The sequence below is a fragment of the Pseudonaja textilis genome, chromosome 7 (genome assembly GCF_049901715.1).
Source record: "Pseudonaja textilis isolate UNSWEBS1 chromosome 7, rPseTex1.2, whole genome shotgun sequence".
In the NCBI taxonomy this organism is placed as follows: domain Eukaryota; kingdom Metazoa; phylum Chordata; class Lepidosauria; order Squamata; family Elapidae; genus Pseudonaja; species Pseudonaja textilis.
The window spans coordinates 9,389,730-9,412,724 of NC_141996.1; the positions used below are offsets into that span (position 1 = coordinate 9,389,730).

The window sequence follows — 22,995 nt, forward strand, 5'->3', positions numbered from 1 at the left end:
ATTAGTATGCTGACTAGTATGGTAGGGGAAACTGCTGGCAATAGTGTTTACTGCCAAGGAAATTGCAAGATAAAATTGTTTGGTGAACAATTTTCACACATGCTCAGCTCTTTCCTTCCTTTCTTTTTATTCTCCCAGAGTGGAAACTCAAGTTTTCAAGTTATTCAGAGGAGACAGCTGGAGTTTATTGCAAATGCCCCTGCTTGACGGGGTCACGCCAACTGGATCTTCCATGCACCAAGACTTCATATCTCTGCACAGATTTAAGATTCCAGATCTGTAAATGTTGCTGAAGAAAAATCATGTTTTTTTTTTAATATTCCAGGAGGAATCTCATTATTACAAATGAGGTATTTGGTAGAAGACTCTAGGTCAATCTTGGGGTGACATGGGGCAACATTAATGCAATGAAGCTTACATACAGCAGGGTATTGAAGATAGCTGCAAATGGAGTTACTCCGATGCCCCCAGCTATGCACAGGCTGACTTCATAATTGAAAGATTCTTCAAAAGGGCTCCCAAAGGGACCATCAACATACAGCCTAGAGGAGAAAGGAGGAACATTTTTAAGAATCAGTTAGCACAGCTCATTTTAGATAGATAGATAGATTGATAGATAGATAGATAGATAGATAGATAGATAGATAGATAGATAGATAGATAGATAGATAGATAGATAGATAGATAGATAGATAGATAGATAGATAGATAGATAGAGATAGATGGACAGACAGATAGAGAGAGAGAGAGTAGGTATAGATAGCTAGATAGACAGATAGATAGATAGATAGATAGATAGATAGATAGATAGATAGATAGATAGATAGATAGATAGATAGATAGATAGATAGATAGATAGATAGATAGATAGATAGATAGATAGATAGATAGATAGATAGATAGATAGATAGATAGATAGATAGATAGATAGATAGATAGATAGATAGATAGATAGATAGATAGATGAGAGATGGGTAGGTATAGATAGATAGATAGACAGATAGCTAGCTAGATAGCTAGATAGATAGGCAAGATAGATAGGTAGGTATAGATAGATAGATAGATAGATAGATAGATAGATAGATAGATAGATAGATGATAGATGATGATAGATAGATAGATAGATAGATAGATAGATAGATAGATAGATAGATAGATAGATAGATAGATAGATAGATAGATAGATAGATAGATAGTCAAGGACTGCCTGTAATATAAATAAATGATAATTGTAAAATTACTTTATAAATTATAAATATTCTCCCTCTACAAATCTACATCTACAAATAACAGGTCATTTCAAGGAACGTAACTTTTCATGCTACTCCCCTCTGTGAATTTATTCAATCCATTTTTTAGAAATGGTTGCCTTGATGGGGATGGAAATCCTTTGCCAAATGAAATTATTTAAGGCTTCTGCTCAGTAACCAGAATGTGAAAGGCTGCCCAAGCATGGATTTGCCCATCTTGCAATTGTTTGGCATTTAATAATGCTTAGATATTCATGAAATTTCAAAAGTGCTTTTCCGTAAGAGGTTGTCATGGCTGAGAGAAAACCAAGGCCACAGCCTCCTTTGTTTCAGAATACATATATTTAAAACAATGACAAAGGGATTAGAACTGTAATCATTTTAGCAAAGTAGTTTCAAATACTTCACCTTAAAGCTTCACCTTAAAAAAGACCCTTGAGAGCTATTAATTACACAAGTATAAAAACTCCAGACAAATAGTAGGTTCTGCTAATTGAGGAGTGAAAAGAAAGAAAGAAAAAGGGACAGCATCTTGAAACAAAATAAAACTTTCCAAGGTGACGCTAACTTCTTTCAATGACTTTTTGCATAACAATTGCTCAAAGTTACAGCAGCCTTGGAAAGGTGCTTTACGGTTGGTAAAGCACTTCCAACTGTCACAAAACGTTGCACAGTCATATGATTGCAATCTGGGCGCATGGGAATCATGTCATGCTTTACAAATCAATTGCCAAGGGCCCAGTCTGACCAGTTTGCAATCCCATGACTGCCCCTACAGAATATTATGACATTTTGTGACAGGTGGAAGTGCCTTGCAGGCCATTAAGCACTCTTTCCAAGGCTGCTGTAACTTTGAACCATTGTTAAGCACATGATTGTTAAGCAAGGACTAATTTATAAGCCAACAGAAGTGATTGCTTTCTAAGAGCTTTCATGGCACAGTGGTTAGAAGGCAGTATTGCAGGCTAATTCTGCTGGCTGACTGCCGACTGCCAGCAGTTTGGTAGTTCCATTCTCAACAGGCTCAAGATTGACTCAGCTTTCCATCCTTCCAAGGTGGGTAAAATAAGGAGCCAGATTGTTGGGGGCAATAGTCTGACTCTGTAAACTCCTTAGAAAGGGTTTATATACAGCTTAGAGAGAAGCCGTATATAAGTCTGAGTGCTATTGCAGTCTTCCTTGGTGGCCTGATTCATCAATCATGGCATATTTACCAAATGAGACGCTGAGAGAAACCAATAACGGATATATTCCTCTATCCCATTATTATAATCCAAAACTGACATTCACTCAGCCTTATCAAAGGTCATTATAATCGTCTCAATCCACTTCTAGAATTTCCTTCCTTATTGACAGTGATCAATCTATTCTATCAGCCACAACTCCTCTGAAGGCTTCTTGATATGGAAGGCATAAACTAATCTACCATGAGCATCCTGGAGATACGTTGGCCACTATGGAAGACAAGTAGCTGGATAGGTAGGCTTTAATCTAATTCATCGGCAGTATCTTACACTCTTTAGAAATCCAATTAGCTTCCTGTGTTTCTTTTTATCACTGAGATTTTACTGGATGTCAGTGAAGTGTCCTTTTCTTTCAGTGTCATCGAACATCATTTTCAAAGAAAAAAGATTTTTCACTCTTTAGTTATAGGCTTTCCTTACCTATCCTTCTTTGGCGCTTATAAACTTTACTTCTTTGGATATTTCTTAATATGGTATCAATGTTTTAATTTTAAAAAAAGATCCAGGATATAACCCAGTGGCATTAAATTGCTTGATGTCAAAACTGAAAGTGAAAGAAATACATTTTAGAGCCGTGTTTTTTTCAGTCTGGGCAGGTTTAAGATGTGTGGACTTCAACTCCCAGAATTCCCTAGTCAGCAGGTTCACAGGTCTTAAAAGCAAGGCTGGCTGGGGAATTCTGGGAGTTGAAGCCCACATGTCTTAAAGGGTCCAAGGATGAGAAACACTGTTGATTATTGTGTGATTTTGTTTAATTAATATGCATGAGCACAAAGTGTCTCTGCAGACAAATTACAAATTTTCCTCTTTCGGAACATGGCATTTATAATCTCTTTTCTTGAAAAAGATTTTTGTAAAATATTTTTATTATTTTAAGTTTGGGAAGAATGAATGTAACATGTTTTAAGGCTCACCTGTTGTTTTTTAACTTAGTCTTTTCATCACCAATATTAGCCTTTTGAATGGGTTGTTCTTACTTCATAATTCTAGAATTTTTAAAATATAGCTACCAACTGCTTTGATTTGATTGTCAGGTGTGCAACAGTGAAGACTAAACTATTCAAGCAATTAATAATATGAGTTGTACCCAGACTCCTCTCTTAACAGGATAACAGAGTTGGAAGGGACCTTGGAGGTCTTCTAGTCCAACCCCCTGCTTAGGCAGGAAACCCTACACCACTTCAGACAAATGGTTGTCTAATCTCTTCCTAAAAACTTCCAGTGTTGGAACAACCACAACTTCTGGAGGCAAGTTGTTCCACTGGTTAATTGTTCTCACTGTCATGTCAGAAAATTTCTCCTTAGTGCTAGGTTGCCTGATTAGTTTCCCTCCATTGTTTCTTGTTTTGTCTGTGGAAAGCCCCCCCCCCGTCCCCCCGAAAAATGAAATATTTTGGGGAATATTAAAAGAAGCAGAATATTATATTTCCCCAAAGGGAGAAATGGAAAAATGAGCTTTAAAAGGCAGAAAGCAGACTCTGAATCCCAGCAGATATTTTGTGCCCATTAAGAAAGATTGGGCCAGCCTATTGACAAAATAAAAGACCTTCGCCTCCAGGGATGGGATTAAAATTTACATCCTCCTTCGCCCAAATTCTAAGAACAGGACATGACCCTTCAGGACATAATAGGATTAACCTACCACTTAGCAAAAGACACAAGCCCCTTCATTGCACAACCCCCCAGAACAGTTCAGACTTCAAAGTCACAGAAACTTATAAAGATCCATCTATTCATTCAACCATGAGGTCAGCCATCCCAGAATCACATGTGGTTGGTGGTTCTGCTTCATCAATAAAGAGACTCTTTCTTTCCAATCAGCCTCCAGTCTCCATTTTATCTCCATTTTATTCCCAGCTTGGAACTGGACCTGGGATTTTTCTTTCTACATGCCTTCAAGTGCTTTGGAGAACTGGCTGACCTTCCTCTTCTGTGCGGAAGCCTCTTAGATATTGGAACTGTTAGAGTTTGCAGCAGAAATTCAAGTCCAGAAAACACACAGATGACTGATTTAGCAGGATCAAGAACTTCTTTATATTCATAACAACATGAGTAAAGTTTACAATATCATTTGTAGATTCTTTCAACGGAACATAACCCAAACAGCAAGCAGCAGCTCAGAGCAGAACTCAGTTTCAGCAAGCAAACAAGTTAGTTTCACTTTCAATTCTCAGCAAAACACACAGAGCCAAACCACACCCAGGCTGTCAGCTTCCATTGGCTGGTCTGTTGCCATGCTTACTCACTTGTTGACTTTGTTAACCATGCCTCTGCCAGTTAATGAATACACTCTGACAGGAACACTGCTGTCAGTACTGATATGCTGCCGGTTCGCACTGGTTCTAGTGATCTGGTAGCACCAGTTAGCAGTTGGCTCCACCCACCCACCCTACCCTTTCCTGTCCTATAGTTCCTTTGTTTGTAGATCAGCTGATAGGCATGGATTGTCGCGCCTCAACTGTTTTACTCACCAGCACTGACGGTAAGTTTTCATACTTAAAATTGCCCAATTTAGAACAATCCGTGTGCCTGAAGTACGCGCCCACAGAACCAGTTGTAAAATATTTTGAATTCCACCACTAACTGGTGTCATGTCACCCCTTCTTTTCATTAAACTAGAATACCCAATTCCTATAGCTGTTCTTCGTATGCTGTCAGTCACCTAACCATCTTTTTGAAACATCAATCGACTCCAGTAGGGAATTTATCCAGTTTTCTTGCATTCCTGTAGCACTGAAATTTCCACCAGGAGTTCAAAGCACCACTAGATGTAGCAAGCATTGTTTTATCACAGCTCTAACAAAGCGAGGTCAGTGCAGAGGGCAGCTTATAATGATTACTATCCAGTGAAAAATGTTTCCAACATTTCTACCAAAAGTTTTCTTTCCCCTCTCTTTTTGCAAAGTGAAACCAAAGCCAGAGGTCAGCTATTATCTCTTAACCCCTGATGACTTCGCTGTATGTTAAGATACAAAAGACGGTTGAAAAATGTGTGTGCCAGGATAAATTAACTCTGTTGTTACAAGAGAGAGAGGAGACCGAGCATTATAAGATTTGGGGAAAATGGTACGACTGGATTGAGCAAAGATAGATAAATGTATGATGAAAAAATTAATGATAAGCAACATATAAGTTGAGTATTTACATTTACATAAATTGTATATATTTGTAAATAATGCACAAAATAGTAGCATAAGATGTATGTTACAATCTGTTGAAGTTAAGATATTTACATCCTTTGTTTGTTTGTTTTAAAGTTATAAAAGATCAATAAAGTTTATTTTTAAAAAATGTGTGTGCCATTTTTTTGTTTTGTTTTGTTTTTAATCTCCTTAGAGAGCAAGGCCTAGCATTCCAGTACAGTGGAAGCTATCCCATTTTCTGAAAAGATTGCAAAGTGCGGGAAAGACTCTGAGAGAATAAACAGTACAGGCAGTCCTCGACTTACTAAAGTTTGTTTAGTGACCGTCCGAAGTTGCGACAGCGCTGGAGAAAGAAGATTTATGATCGTTTTGCACACTTAACGACCGTTGCAGCATCTCCATGGTCTCATGATCAACATTCAGATGCTTGACAAGGGACTCATACTTATGGCAGTTGCAGTACCTTGGGCATCATGGGATCAACATCCCTTTTGTGACCTTCAGACAAGCAAAGTCAATGGGGGAAGCCAAATCAATCCAAATTAACAATCATGTTGCTAACTTAACAGCTGCAGTGATTCACCTAACAACCATGGCAAGAAAGGTCATAAAATGGGGGCAAAACTCAATTAACTGTCTCGCTTAGCGACACAGATTCGGGGCTTAATTATGATCGTAAGTTGAGGGCTATCTGTAGCCATCCAAGTGTTTAGACTGGGTTTGGCTTTTTTGTCCACTTATTGAATTATTCCCAAGGACTTGGGATAGGAAGATATGGCTGTTTGCTGCTATTAATTGTTGCAGAATGAAAGCCGTTCCGAGTGATTAGAAAGCCATTCTGAAGTGTGGCCTTGATAAGACCGTGCTTAGAATATCGCATCCAATTTTGATTGCTGAGATATAAAAAAGACGTTGACACTCTAGAAAGAGTGCAGGGAAGTGCAGCAAAGATGGTTAGGGGACTGGAGGCTAAAATATACAAAGAACGGTTGCTGGAATTGGATATGTCTACTATGATGAAAAGAAGGACTAGGGGAGACATGATAACAGAGTTCCGATATCTCAGGGGCTGCCCCAAAGAAGAGGGAGTCAAGCTATTCTCCAAAGCCCCTGAGGGCAGGAGATGGAAACTAATCAAGGCAAGAAAAGCAACCTAGAACTATACTCTCAGTACACTGAGTGTATACTGAGAGTATTTACACCAAGACAAATTCCTTGTGTGTCCAATCACACTTGGCCAATAAAGTATTCTATTCTATTCTATTCTATTCTATTCTATTCTATGAAGAAATTTATTGACAGTTAGGACAATTAATCAGGGATCAGATAGAATAATAGACTATAGAACAGAATAGGAATAGAATAAAAACTGTGGTCACTTTAAATGTATACTAATCAGCATGCATTAAAATGAAATGTTGTTGCATCCAGCTCTCAAAAGATAACCATTATACATATACCCACATATGCACACATACATGACACAGAGAAACATTACGGTCTAATTCAAATATATACATAGACATGGTGGGGAAAAAAGAATCCTATGAATTTGAACAAAGCTGTTACAGAATCTGGAAGTCCTGCTCGAAATAGTTTGAAACCTCCTCCCAGAGGGGAATAGAAACAGATACTAAGAAATGGGTGTGTGGGGTCTTTATCAGTGTTTCGAGCTCTAAGCACATAGCGCTTATACGCAGTATCATGAATAACAGGAAGCAAGCTTCCTATAAACTTCTCAGCTGTCCTTACTACTCTCTGTAGGGACTTTCTATTTGAGGTGCGGCTACCACCAAACCAAAGAAGAGATTTTTTAAAGAGTTTTTTTTTAAGAGTTAAAAGAAGAGTTTTTAAGAAGAGATTGGACAAGCGTTTGTCTGAAATAGTATAGGGTTTCCTGCCTGAGCAAGGGGTTGGACTAGAAGACCTCCAAGATCCCTTCCAACTCTATTATTCTGTTATGATGATGTTTGTTGCCACCACTCGGGCAGGTATCCCAATCCATCATGCATGGTTACCAGCCAGATTGCACACAGTCTGTCACCCTCCCTTCTCACACCTGCTCTGCTGAAGGCAAGAACGTTTTCAACCTGGGAAGCACATACATCTCTCCCCTCTAACCACATTGATCTCGACATTTCCAGCAAATGGTTTGGTGACCTGGAACAGCTTTGGATCAGAGCTCGCTGGCTGCTCAGCCTCTTTGGCATCTGTCGAGCACATCTGCCAGCTGTCCTGTAAGCCTGTTCAAAGACCAGAAACCTCTTTTGCAAAGGGACAGTTCACTAGATTGGTAGCCAGAGGTGATCAGCGCTCTGGAGGGGCACAAGAATATTTAAGTTCACCGATGAAGCATCGCCTTGATTTCCTTGGCTAAAACAAAGTTTTTCTTTCCCCTCGTTTCTTTCCTCCTTAAAAAGTGGCTTTCTTTTCTTTTTCTTTCCCTATTTCTTTTCCCATTTATTCAACAAATCCGAACAGAGCAAACATTTTAAAATGCAATGGAAGTTGCATCCAGGTAGTCCTCGACTTACAACCACAATGGACCCAATTCAGTTTCGGCTGCTAAATGAGACATTTGTTAAGTGAGTTTTGCCCCCAGTTTACAATTTCTCTTGCCACATTTAAGGGAATCACTGGAGTTGTTAAGTAAGTAACACGGTTGTTAAGTGAATCTGGCTTCCCCATTGACTTCGCTTGTCAGAAGATCACAATGTGGTGGTCCCTGAGGTCCAAAAAGTTGGTGACCCCTGTTTAAGTTTTCTCTTTCCTTATCTGAAACATGTGATTCAGATACCGTGACTTTACCTGCAGAATTAATTTGAATGAATGTATCTATTTGTTGTTCATCGCAAAATCGTGTCTGACCCATCGCGACCCCATGGACAGTGTTCTTCCAGGCCTTCCTGTCCTCTACCATCTTCTGGAGTCTATTTAAGCTCACGCCGACTGCTTCAGTGACTCCATCCAGGCACCTCATTCTCTGCTGTCCCCTTCTTTTGCCCTCAATCTTTCCCAGCATGAGGCTCTTCTCCAGTGAGTCCTTCCTTCTCATTAGGTGGCCAAAGTCTTTGAGTTTCCTCTTCAGGATCTGGCCTTCTAAAAAGTAGTCAGGGTTGATCTCCTCTAGGACTGACCATCTGGATCCCCTTGCATCCCAAGGGACTCACCAAGGGAGTCTTCTCCAGCACCATAGCTCAAAGATCTCAATTCTTTGGCGCTCAGGTTAACAGAATTAGAAGGGACCTTATAGGTCATCTAGTCCAAGACCCTACCTACATCTTTTCTGATAGTGCTCAGTGAGTCCTTCCTTCTCATTAGGTAGCCAAAGTATTTGACTTTCATCTTCAGGATCTGGCCTTCTAAAGAGCAGTCAGGGTGGATCTCCTCTAGGACTGACCAGTTGACTGATGCAGTCCAAGGGACTTGCAGGAGTCTTTTCCAGCACTATAGTTCAATTCTTTGGTGCTCAGCCTTCCTTATGGTCCAACTTTCACAGCCATACATTGCAACTGGGAAAACCATAGCCTTGACTATACACACTTTTGTTGGCAGGGTGATGTCTCTGCTTTTTAGTATGCTGTCTAGTTTTGTCATAGCTTTCCTCCCCAGGAACAAGCTGTCAGAGCAGAGGTGGTACTCAGCAGGTTCTGACCAGTTCTGGAGAACCGGTAGCGGAAATTTTGAGTAGTTCGGAGAACCAGCAAATCCCACCTCTGACTGGCCCCACCCCCATCTATTCTCTGCCTCCCGAGTCCCAGCTGATCGGCTGGGTCTTCTTTTGTTGCCCTGCACAGGAGAATGGAGCTGGAAAGCAGGTTAGTGGGGTGGGGAGGGAATGGGGATTTTGCAGTATCCTTCCCCTGCCACGCCCACCAAGCCACGCCCACAGAACTGGTAGTAAAAAAATTTGAATCCCACCACTGTGTCAGAGTATATTCATGAACTGGAATAGAGCTTGGTAACAAGGTCAGCCAATGAATAAGCATAAGTCAGCCAATGAGGACTGTTTGGAAACTGAAACTGGAAGGAGCCTAGGCACGGCTCTATATTAAGTTCTGCAGCTCTGAAGCTGTGTTAAGGTCTGAGTCTTGTCTGCAACTCTGAATCAACACCGAAACTGTTCTCTGCTTGTGTTTTTGCTTGTAACCTTTACCCCGTTGGAAGAATCCACCACTGGTATTGTAAACTTTACTTCAAATATTATTTTGTGTATAAAGAAGTTAATGAATCCTGATGAATCAGTCATCTGTGTGTGTCTCCTGGGTTTGAATTCTGCTTCAAAATCTAACACAAGCATCTTTTAATTTCTTGGCTGTAGTCCCTATCTACTCTATCAGCCATGTCTCCTCTGAAGGTGATTTTATAGTTCAGCAAATAAATGCAGACCTTTTATGCATTTTAAAAGATTAGGTCTCCTTCAAAACGGACTCAACTCCTGATGGTTTACGGACAAATCCATGAAACATTGTGGGCCCTAGTAAAACAGAACTGCTTTGTTCCTAACTATTTTCTAATATATATATATATATTTTCCCCTCAATTTCCCAACCTAGCCTACAGACCTGGCGTCCCCTACTGATTTCCTTTCCAAATCCTCCCCCAAATCCAACCTGGTTACTTTTGGGACCAGAACAAGCTGCCACCTGCCTGAGCTTTAGCATTTTTATAGAAATGCTGAACATTTGTCAATGTTGACTGGCAGATGGCAAGAAAGATGTCAGGTTCCCTTCTGTTTCTCAACTGTGCCTCCAGGTAGACTGTAATTACGATATCAGTGGGTAAAATAAATTGCGGAACATATATTGCCATGCGGCAAGATGTGTAGCTAGAGAATTTTAGAAGGCTAGAGAATATTTGCTGCACTGGCTGCTCAAGATATCCTAAGACAATGATTCTTAACCTTGACAACTTTAAGGTGTGTGGATGTCAACTCCCAGAATTCCCTAGCCAGCAAGTTGGCCAGGGAATTCTGGGAGTTGATGTCCACACACCCACACATTTTAAAGGTACCAGGGTTGAGAAAAATCACCCTACGATCTCCATCATAAACTGCCTTTTTTTGGGGGGGGGGGGGGGGGAGGTTTCTAATCAAATGACATATATCTCTATATACAAAAGCGAAATACCACTTATGCATCATCACAAAATCTCCAAAACCCTAAAGCCTACAAACCTGAAATTTGGCACATATGTTCATTCCTCTTGGTTTCTAGGTGCTCACTAAGAAAAGATTTTTCGAAATGACCATCAGAGCATTAGTATTTTGTATATTATTATTATTATTATTATTATTATTATTATTATATTATTATTATTATTATTATTATTATTATTATTATTATTATTATTATTATTATTATCATTATGCTCTGATGCTACTCCCCCTCCCCACCTGAAAAGAAATCTCTTCCAAACGCAAAACACAAGCAGAGGAGAGGAGTTTCAGTTTCAGTTTTGGTTTCACAGCACCAAGCAGCTTTAGTATAGAACAGTTGAGCTAAGCCACGCCCAGGCTCCTTGCTGTCTCCTTCTTGCTCACACAGCGAATACTGCTTCAGTTTCCAAACAGCCTTCAACTCTCTCACTGACAGGACCCTAGCCAGATGAACACTGATCGCTGCTGGTAGGCAGAAGCACAATTCCCCCCACCTTATTTTCCTCCCCCAAAACTAAGCCCGATCACATAGTTTCGTAGTGAAGCACGGGTGTAGAGCTAGTTCCACATATTAGAAGCAAAATACACAGGCATATGTTCATTTTTAAGTGTCTTCAAATCTTACTTGCTCACTTGATGGGCCGTGTGGCACTGTGGTTAGGAGGCAGTACTGCAGTGTCCCAGTTGCAATATATGGCTGTGAAAGTTGGCCCATAAGGAAGGCTGAGCACCAAAGAATTGAACTATGGTGCTGGAAAAGACTCCTGCAAGTCCCTTGGACTGCATCAGTCAACTGGTCAGTCCTAGAGGAGATCCACCCTGACTGCTCTTTAGAAGGCCAGATCCTGAAGATGAAAGTCAAATACTTTGGCCACCTAATGAGAAGGAAGGACTCACTGGAGAAGAGCCTCAGGATGGGAATGATTGAGGGCAAAAGAAGAAGGGGACGACAGAGAATGAGGTGCCTGGACGGAGTCATTGAAGCAGTCGGCGTGAACTTAAATGGACTCCAGAAGATGGTAGAGGACAAGAAGGCCTAACAATTGCAGACTAACTGTGCCCACGGCCAGAAGTTCTATTCAACATTGATTCAGGCTTCTATCCTTCCAAAGTCAGTAAAATGAGGACCCAGATTGTTGGGGGGTGGGAGGGGTAAGAGGCTGACTCTATAAACCGCTTAGAGAGGGCCATAAAAGCACTGTGAAGTGGTATATAAGTCTAAGTGCTATTGCCAGTGCTACTGCTTCTAATACTCATAGGTAGGATTCAGATGATGTCCTATTTAAATTCATGTGGCTTGAATTGGTTTTCCGCAGTACCAATGGGAAGTGGGTTTTGGTATTCCATCTTTAAACATTTTGTACATTATAATAGTAGCATAATAGAAATGGAAAGGAGGACACTAGGTGATCTTTCATTAGAGAAACTAACCTTGGTGGTTCTCTTGCTCAATCTTCTTTTGCTAGATAAACAAGTTGCCAGAGACCCATAATAATAACCCTGCCACTAATGATCCAGATCTTTGTCTCTAAAACAACTACAGATAGTCCTCATCGTATGACTAGTTGCCTAGCAACCATTTGAAAAAAGGGACTTACGACCCAGATTTGAAGTTGCAACAGCTACTAACTTGAGGAGTCACGTGACCACATTTTGGTTGCTTGTCAACCCACATTTATGGCTGTTGGCAGCACCCCGTGGTCACTTGACTGCGATTTATGAAATTTAAGTCAACAGATGTTTACTTCTGTTTTCTAGCTAAATAACACCCCACCACGAAAAGTGTATTCCCTTAACAACTTCATTTGGCCTGTCCTTGCTAAATCTGTTTCATTTGACAGTTGTCCTGGATTGCCTTGCGTTATTTGTAGAAATAATAACAGTGGGATACAAATAAAATAAATAAAAAAATAAGCAAACCACAGCATTCACTTCCCAACCATTAACATTCAGCGAATGACTGCTGCAAAAATCATAAAATCAGAAGCACTTTTGTGGTGACCTGCTTATCAACCATCATGACGTACGACCAAAATTGCAGGCTCAATTATGGTCATAAGTTGAGGGTTACCTGTTACTCACACGTTTGCAGAAGTGAACTGTCGGATGACGCATTCTGGACTTTGTCCCTTTAGATTAGATTAGATTAGATTAACAGAGTTGGAAGGGACCTTGTAGGTCATCTAGTCCACCCCCCTGCCCAAGCAGGAGACCCTGCACCATTTCTGACAGATGGCAATCCAATCTCTTCTTGAAAGTCTCAAGTGATGAAGCTCTCACAACTTCCAAAGGCAAGTTGATTGTTCTCACTGTCAGAAAATTTCTCCTTATTTCCAGGTTGAATCTCTCTTTGTTCAGTTTCCATCCATTATTCCTTGTCTGGCCTACAGGCGCTTTAGAAAATAGCTTAATCCTTGCTAGGGTGAAAAATAAAATTAAAAAGACTGAAGCAAATACTGAGCCAAATAGTTATTGTTAATTAAATTTAGGGACAGGAGGCTGAAACATTGCAGGAATTGGAAATGTCTAGTTTAATGAAAAGAAGGACTGGGGGAGACATGATAAAAGTCTTCCAATATCTCAGGGGCTGCCACAAAGAAGAGGGAGTCAAGCTATTCTCCAAAGCACCTGAAAGGCAGGTTAAGAAGCAATGGATGGACATTAATCAAGGAGTGAAGCAACCCGAAACCAAGGAGAAATTTCCTGTCAGGGAGAACAATTAATCAGTGGAATTACTTGCCTCCTGAAGTTGTGGATGCTCCAACGCTGGAGGTTTTCAAGTAGAGATTAGACAAACATTTCTCTGAAATGGTACTAGAAGTCTTCTAGTCTAATGCCCTCTGTTGAAACAGGAAACCCTATATCATTTTAGACAAATGCCTGTCCAATCTCTTCTTAAAAACTTCCAGTGTTGGAGCATTCACAACTTCTGAAAGCAAGTGCTTAATTGTTTTAACTGTCAGGAAATTTCTCCTTTTTCTCCTTAGGTTGCTTCATTGCTATCATATCATCCCTAGTTCTTCTTTACTTTGATTTGTGACAGGTTGCAAGGGGTGTACCGATTATATGTTTCAGAAACAGCAGAATCAAAATTGTAGAGCTATTTTTTTTTCCATAAAAAAAAAAAAACAGAAAAACAAAAGCAGAAAATTAATCCTTCCCCTCGCAAGTTATTTGGGGATACCATTTCTGGCACAGAAAGACAATGGAGTAAGAACACTGCGCTGTACTTTAAGCAGAAAACTGATGCCTCAAGACAAGAATATGTTGGCGGGGCAAAGCAAGTGTTTACTCTTTGTGTGGGTTGTTGATAAAAATAAGATGCTGTAAATGGGGAGAGGAATTCCTGGTACGAACAGATCCCCAAGTCCTCGTGTGACTTCAAACAATGTGTAATGCTAGTTCCAAATGACACAGGGGAGTCTGAAATTTGCAAGAGCCTAACCTTAAGCAGGTGTTGGGCAGGTGTGAATTATTTCATTGCACAAGAAACCCACAAACTTATATTGGAGGGGAGAGGGAATTCAAGAGCATATTCTGCAAAAAAATAATAATAACTGCCTTGTTGTCAAATGTTTGGCGGTACTAATTTGAGGCTAGGGGTGGGTGGGAGAAATACAGCAAAATTTAAATGCCGGAAGGGCAATCAGATTTAAGCTATAAAAGAATCCACTAGATGGAAGCAGAGTTACACTTTTCTGCTTCCCTTTGCTGCCCTCTAAGGTTGAAGATTTTTTTTTTAAGCCAAGAGTTTATGATAGCCTAGTTCAGTGTTTCTCAACCCTGGCAGCTTTCAGATGGATGGATGCTGGCTGGAGAATTCTGGGAGTTGAAGTCCACCCATCTGAAAACTACCAAGGCTGAGGAACACTGTTGGTTAAGCATAGCTATTTTAAGGTCTGTGGACTTCAACTCCCAGAATTCCCCAGCTAGCAGTGCTGAGAGTTGAAGCCCGCATACTTATAAAGATGCTGTAAGTCCCAGAAAGAGTGCAAAGAAGAGCAACAAAGGTGATAAGAGGTCTGAAGGTTAAATCAACCACTTAATAAAACTAAGGTATGTTTAGATATCTATGGAGATTCTCAGTCATCCAGGTCATGATTCTTCCATAGGGGCTTTTTTCCAAAGGCAACTGGGCTTTGTTTTTCGTTGAAGAAATGTTGCTTCTCATCCAGGAAGCTTCTTCAGTTCACTTCTTTAGAAGTGAAGAATCTCCTTGGATGAGAAGCAAAACGACTTCAAGGAAAAACGAAGTCTAATTGCCTTTGAAAAAAAGCACCTTTGGAATAAGGGACGTTTAGCCTGACAAAGAGAAGGCTTAGGGGAGATAGCAGTTTTCCGATATTTGAAGGGCTGTCATAGGGAAGAAGGGGTTGATACATCTCCATTGCACCTGAGGGCAGGACAAGAAGCAAAGGGAGGAAGCTTGTCAGTGGGATATCCAACCTGGAAATAAGGAGGAATTTCCTGACTGTGAGAACGATTAATCAATGGAAAAGCTTGCCTCCTGGAGTTATCGGTGCTCCATCGCTGGAGGTTTTCAAGACAAAATTGGACAACCATTTGTCCAGGATGATATAAAGATTCTGGTTTTGGGCAGGAGTTTGAACTAGAACAGGGGTCGCCAACCTTTTGGGCTCAGGGACCACCAAACTCATAATTTTAAATCCCACGGACCAGAGACCCTGGGAAAATCCCCCCCCAAAAAGTGTGCAGGAAAATTCCCCACCCCGTTTTCCTACCGATTGATCATTCTTTATTTGGGATCGCAGGATACTGTCTCCAGCTCTGTTCTTAGAGGGATAGAGAGAGAGAGAGAGACTTTTGGCTTCATGCAAGGAAAGCAGCAGAAGCAGCAGAAGTCTTTTTTTGTCTCCCCCAAACTCCTCCAGAAATGAGTCTTTGTGAGACTTGTCATGTCAGCGCAGCCTCTTGGAGCAGGATACCTTGCAGGGTCCCAAATACTCATTTCTGGCAGAGTTTGGGGGAGAGAAAGAAAGACTTTTGCTGCTTTCCTTGCGTACAGCCAAAAGCAGAAGAAGAAAGAAGTGGAAAGAAGCAGCCCGGTGGCCAGGCCAGGCCAGGCACATGGGGTGAGTGGGGCATGTCCCCACTCTGCCTTTCCCCACTCTCTCCTCACTACCTCGAGTTGTTCGCAATGCAAGCGACGCAAGCCTTGTGTTCCCCCGGGCCAGGTGGGCGGCGTAGCCTTGTGTTCCCATGCAGCCTGGATTAATTGCTTTGGGAGTGGCATTTCTCATGGACCACCAGTGGTCCCCGGCCCACTGGTTGGCGACCACTGAACTAGAAGACTTCCGGATCCCTTCCAGTCCTAAGATTCTAGTTGATGAAAGAAACCAAGAAGTGGGGGAGGGGATCAACCTATTTTCCAAAGCACCGGAAGGGGAGATAAGAAACAACGGATGGAAACTAATCCAGGAGAGAAGCAACCTAGAACTAAGGAGGAATTTCCTGTCAGTTAGAATAATTAACCAGTGGAACAACTTGTCTTCAGAAGTTGTGGGTGCTCCAACACTGGACGTTTTTAAGAAGAGGTTGGATAACCATTTGTCTGAAGTGGTGTAGGGTTTCCTGCCTAGACAGGGGGTTGGACTAGAAGACCTCCAGGGTCCCTTCCAACTCTGTTATTCAATTGTATACAGTATCAGATTGTCTTGTTATAAGGCAATTTTTATGTTTTTAGAATAGAGTAGAATTCTTTATTGGACACACAAGGCATTCGTCTTTGTTGCATAAGCTCTCGTTGTACGTAAAAACTATGAATCATGATCATAGTCGTCATAAATACATTCATCAAGAATCTTAAGATACAACAGTTAGTGATAGTCATAGGATACTAAATAAGCAATCAAAACCACACTAGGAAACTAAATAAAGCCCTATAAATCGTAAAGGTACAAGCAACAAGGTTCTAGTCATAAGTGGAAAGAGATAGGTAATAGGAAGGATGAGAAGAAGAAGAAGAATACACTCTTAGTAAATAGTTTGACAGTATTGTAGGAATTAGCTGTTTAGCAGAGTGATGGCAAGTGGGGAGGGAAACTCTAGTTGTTCTGGTGTGCAATGCTTTATAACAGGGGGTGTCAACGTGGATGTCTTCAAGGGCTGGATCAGCATTGTAGTTCTCCTCCATGGGCTGAGGATGGGATGGATGCCTCCTGCAGGGCCCTGCTGGCCAAAACACAATGCAGGGGGTCCACATGCAGCCCCCTGCACCGTGTTTTCACCCTCCATGGCCTCCTGCAGCACTCTGCTGGCCGTTTCTCGGCCTGTTTTCAGCATGTTTTTCGGCACATTTTTAGCCTGTTTTCAGGCCTTTTGGGGGGCATTTTCTGGGCTGTGTTTGGGGCCATTTTCAGGCCATTTTCAGCCGGCAGAGTGCTGCAGTAGGCCATGAAGGGTAAAAACGAGGCACGCAGCCCATTTTAGCCACCAGAGGCTCTGCGGTTTGGTCCTTTGATATTTCCAGGCCGGCCTTGTGGGCCGGATGTAAACACCCCGTGGGGCCGGATTCAGCCCGCGGGCCTTGAGTTTGGCACCCTTGCTCTATAACGTAGTTTTGAGAATAAGATGCTGAAACAATTTATGTCCAGGGCATGAGGGGACTGTAGATATTTTCCTACCTCCACTTCATTCCATTTGAGAGAAGCTGGCCTGTTTCAGGGCTCAGCCTCCCATGGGCCACCCCCCATCTAGGGCCGAGTTTCAAGCAATTTGCAATAAAATCCCTTCTTCAGTCGATCTAATCGATTGATTCAGAGTGCAGAGGATGTCAATATACCTCTGGCTCTAGGCAGAAATAAAACGGTAGAATGGCAAAGGATTGAAATGTCAAAATATTGGAAAATGTAAAAAAGACCCCACGGAGGCCAAGAAACCCTTTGAAGAGCTTAATAGGAATTCACTCAAATGCTCCTTAGAGAAGACAAAATGAGCTTTCCAACTCTTACTGGCTCTTGTCTAATGCTCCAATAAAGGTAAAATAAATCATGAAAAAACATGCCTGTGGCAATGTACTTCACTAAGCAAAGAGGCTAAGTGGATGCCTCTCCCAGCTGGGCCATCATCGACTTAGGAAAAGCGAAATTCACAGCACATTATATGAAGATCCAAGTTTGCATCCTAATAGGAAGCAATGATAAGAAATGACTTTATAAGTCACATAATCCAAACTTAGGAACCCACTAAAACAAGTCCAGTTACCTCCTGAAAAAGCACCTTTGGGACTACCATGACCTGGATGACTGAGAATCTCTACAGAACTGTAGCTATACGATTTGGGATGAGCATCCTTTGAATGGTGTTGGTGTGGGAATGGATTTCCAGAGGGAAAAATTGCACAGACTACAGGAACTAGGAGCACTACTTGAGTGACCTTGAGTGACCATCCATTGTTTCTTGTCTTGACTTCTGGTGTTTTGGAAATTAGGTTGACCCATTCTTCTTTGTAGCAGTCCCTCAAATATTAGAATACTGCTAATTACATCATCCCAAGTTCTTTTCACTAGACTGGACATACCCAATTCCTTCAACCTTTCTTCAAATATTTTAGTCTCCAGCCCTCTAATCTTCTTTGTTGCTCTTTTCTGCACTCTTTCTAGAGTTCCTCTGTCTTTTTTAGATCTTGACTATGTATCAGAATGGTCAAAGAAATGGCAACTTCAAATCTCAACAAATAAATGCTCTGTCTTACATATTGGCAAAAAAAATCAGAAAATAAAATACAAGCTGAATAGTCAAGATCTTGTTGATGATCCAAGCTCTGTCAAGGACCTTGGAATACTCACCTCTAATGATCTAAGTGCTAGAGCCCACTGCAACTACATAGCCAAAAAGGCATTAAGAGTTGTTAACCTAATCCTACGTAGCTTTTTCTCTGGTAATATCACACTACTAACTAGAGCATACAAAACATTTGCTAGACCAATACTCGAATATAGCTCATCAGTCTGGAACCCACATTACGTATCTGATATTAGCACAATTGAGAAAGTCCAGAAATATTTCACAAGAAGAGTTCTCCACTCCTCTACTCGTTGTAGAATACCTTATGCCACCAGACTTGAAATTCTAGAACTAGAAAACCTTGAATTACGCCGTCTTCGGTCTGATTTAAGCATGGTATATAAAATCATACATTGCAATGTCCTACCTGTCAATGAATACTTCAGCTTCAACCATAACAACACAAGAGCACACAACAGATACAAACTCAAGGTTAACCGCACCAAGCTTGATTGCAGGAAATACGACTTCAGCAACAGAGTGATCAATGTCTGGAACACTCTACCTGACTCTGTAGTTTCTTCCCCAAACCCCAAAAACTTTAACCTTAGACTGTCTACTATTGACCTCACCCCTTTCGTAAGAGTTCTGTAGGGGGCGTGCATAAGCACACCAATGTGCCCATCATCCCTGTCCTATTGTTTCTTTTATTTTTCTTATATGTACCCATTTCATGTATTCATAACTATGTATACACTTATACTTATTATCTTGTAAACAATTGACAAATAAAATAAAATAAATAAAATAAAAAATAAATATGGTGACCAACACTGGATAGAACATGCTCTTGCTGAGGCTTATAAAATGGTACTAATATTTCACGTGAACTTGATTCTATCCCTTTGTTAATGCAGTTAGGATTGTGTTGGCTTTTTTTTTTTTTTTGGCTGCTGCCAAACACGGCTGGCTCATATCTAAGTGATTGTCCACTAGGACTCCAAGATCCCTTTCACAGTTACTGCTATTAAGCCAGGTTTCACATCATTTGATCAATGGAATTTCTTAAGTGTGGTGACAAAGATTTTGGAATAGTCAAATAACTATTTGCTATTTACCAACTATTTACTAAGTCTGCATTGCTATTAGTATTAAACTTCTCATCATTCCTATCACTCATCCTCTCCCACTTGTGACGGTTTGACTGTAACTTTGTCGCTTGTAACCTTAGGATTTATATTGACTGTTTCCTAGTATGATTTGATTGCTTATTTGTACCCTATGACTATCATTAAGTGTTGTACCTTATGGTTCTTGATGAATGTATCTTTTCTTTTTATGTACAGAAACCATACATGCACCAAGACAAATTCTTTGTGTGTCTAATCACATTTGGCCAATGCAGAATTCATTTATTTATTCATTCATCGGTTATCCTGCCAAATTTGTGGATCCCAAGTAGTTTTCTAGAAAAGATTCAGATCAGCTCTCATTTTTAATCCACAGTTCCTGCTTTAAGGGTCTCAATACTTGTGCACTGAATGTTCGCCTGGATTTCTTAAGAATCCGTGTATATTCTATCAATAGTCTTCAGCTTATTTGTTAATGAGTGGCAATGCCAATGACTCATTTCCTGTAACGGGCAAAATTCTTCTCTCTCTCTCTCTCTTTTAAATTAATGGCATTATAAACAGCAGTCAATGGCTCAGAACAACATAGGTAAAGATTTCTCCTTTAATTAGCTGCTGAAGAGGGGCTAGAAACATGCACGAAAGTACAAACCCACCCACACACTCAAACCATCAGCCTAGTTACAGAAAAATTTCAGCCAGTTCTGTTCCTGTGCTGTAATGAGAGACTTTCAAAGAGTGTACGACTTGTAATCTAAAGCAGCGTGAGACTGGTTCAAACAATACGGGGTTTTCAGAAAAGGGACTCCAGTGCCCACTGATTTGATGGAACTGAACAAGGAGCTAAAATGTGCGGTCCATTTTGCTCTTACTTGCAGGAAACATCAAGAGGAGAAGCAGTGGGAAGCTGTTCTTTGCATACAAATTACACAGTCAAAAATCCTGGGTTTTTTGGGGGGTAAGCAAGCATCCTACACCCACACCTACACACAGCTATTATGACAATATCTGGAGCCTGCCAATCTTTTCAATGCAGGAAGGAAGGAAGGAAGGAAGACAATGACAGAAAGGAGGAGAAAAGTGGAAGGAAGGATGGAGCGAGGGAGAAAGAGGGAGGAAGGCAGGAAAAAAGGATGGATGGAAAGAAAGCAGAAGGCAGAAGGAAGAAGTGAGTGAGAAAGGGAGGAAAGAAGGAAGGAAGGAAGGAAGGAAGGAAGGAAGGAAGGAAGGAAGTTGTAGATTGCTTTTCATTACAGTAAGCATTTCACTGAGAAGGTAAAATGATAGCTATGCATCTAGAAGAGAAAGATTTATTCCCATTCACTTCGTTTTCATTTGTTTTTGTCCAAGGCAGACTAAAAATTTAATGACAGAAAGGAGGAGCAAAGTGGAAGGAAGGATGAAGCAAGGGAGAAAGAGGGAGGAAGGCAGACTAAATTTTTTGTTTATTTGTCACAGATAGATCTTTCCAAACATCTTCTGATTCCTTTAGTTACAAGATGGTCATGGATTGTGTGTGAACAACCCATCTTTGCCTGTGTCAGCTCTTCGAGATAGACCAGCTCTGGAAATAGATTTCACAGGAATATAGAACCCTAGTTGATCAAGAGAAATACAACAAAATCTTGCAAAGTCTGCTTGCTCTTCTCCATCTCATCTTCTTACCCAAGTAGTCCTTGAGTTATGACCATAACTCATGATGGTGGCAAAGTAGATCAGTCATGTGATTGGCCCAGTTTTTAATGACCTCTTTGTAGCGGTTGTTAAGCAAACCACTGCATTGTTGTTGTTTTTTCAAAAAATATTTTAGATGCTGTAAATATTATTTATTACTTTGCTGTAATGGGTTTTATCTTGTTTTTAATTATAGTTTTAGTTTTTAATTTACTTTTTATTGTCATTGCACCTCGTACAACAAAATTAAATACCATCTTCAGTGTACATAATGACTATGAAAATAAACACAAACACACACCCTACACATTCTATACATTGAATTGAAAATCCCTGATATTGCATTAATATTGCACTATATAGAGTAGAATTCAGTACAGTTACTGCCCTGGGATCGAGGCAGTGTATTTGAAGTAAATGGTTGAATAATTGGATGAATCAATGAACTGGTCCCTTTGGGATTTTGTTTAAGTGGAAAGAAAGCCCGAGCAAACAGGGAATAATAAGAGGGGTGGAAAACAGTCTTACAAGAAAGAAGCAACTTTCATTCTTTTTGCAAAATTCAATTTATGTTACACTGCACGTATACTGCATACGCGTATTCAAATCATTTATAAGACTGCCCAGCTTGATCACTGCAATTCCGCCCAGCGTACAAGCAAGTCAAAACAACAATCAAATTAAGATAAACTATTCCAATTAAACTTCAAAATTGTAAATAGGCAACCAGGAACCCACATTCATACCCTTCGCTCAGATTTTTAATTTTTTGCAACTAACTAGAGGGCCTCTCGCTGTGTTAAAGTGAACTCAAAATGGAGTATTTTTCCATGGTCTGTAAGCTATCAAGTAACAGTTTGAGCCTCATTAATCTGTCTTCCGATTAGTCTGAAAATGTTCTCCTCCTTGAGGTTTTGGGCTCAATTGTTGTCATAAGTTGAGGACAACGTGTATTTAATTCCGGGGGAGGGGGGCTCATAATGGCACCATGGTGATGTTAATTTATTTACTTTGCTAGAGTAAATTTCTTTTGTTTCACACAAATTCAGTTCGAAAAACTACATTTCTTTTTTCCAGAAACACAAGAGCTGTTTTTATTTCATTACCGAAGAAGCCGTTTCCCTTTTAGCCTCTGTGATCTGAAACAATCTTCTAACGTTTTTCCACTTTGGTGACAATACTTTGCTAATTCCTATACATTGATCCCTTTAAAGAAAACAAAACCGGCATTTCAGTTTAAAATTAAAGGGTAAACCTATAGACATATCCTTGGAAAGAAGCATTCATGAGACCAATTAACCTCAAGAGAAGATACTTCTGGATTGCTTATAAAGCTGGAGTACTCCCCAAACACGACAAACCCTCCGAGGTGAACTCAAAAGATTCCTTTATTAGGAATTCTGGCAGCCCCAGCAAAAAGTTTATCTCACGGATTAACAAGTCCGTCTAACCGAAAGGTGACTAGTTGTTTGCCTCTTCTGATCCAAACCTGGTTCCAAGGAAGCAAACACGAGACAAAAGTAACAGCACAACCTTTTAATGTTTCTTTACAAACCCCGTTCCTTCACGGGTAAAAGGCTGCTTCAAACCAATGAGCTCCGATAAGAAAGAGCCTTGCCAAGGTTTTGCAAGGCTGCCAAGAACACCAGA

General features: G+C 40.6%; 1 protein-coding gene across 1 annotated transcript in view; it reads right to left on the bottom strand.

Moving 5' to 3' along the window:
* The window catches only part of NOX4 (NADPH oxidase 4), a 106,388-nt gene that overhangs the window by 17,342 nt on the left and 66,051 nt on the right, over nt 1–22,995 (bottom strand). Inside the window, exon 14 of the mRNA XM_026706773.2 lies at nt 423–542. Coding sequence (XP_026562558.1) covers nt 423–542 — 120 coding nt within the window. The remainder of the gene's footprint in view (nt 1–422; nt 543–22,995) is intronic.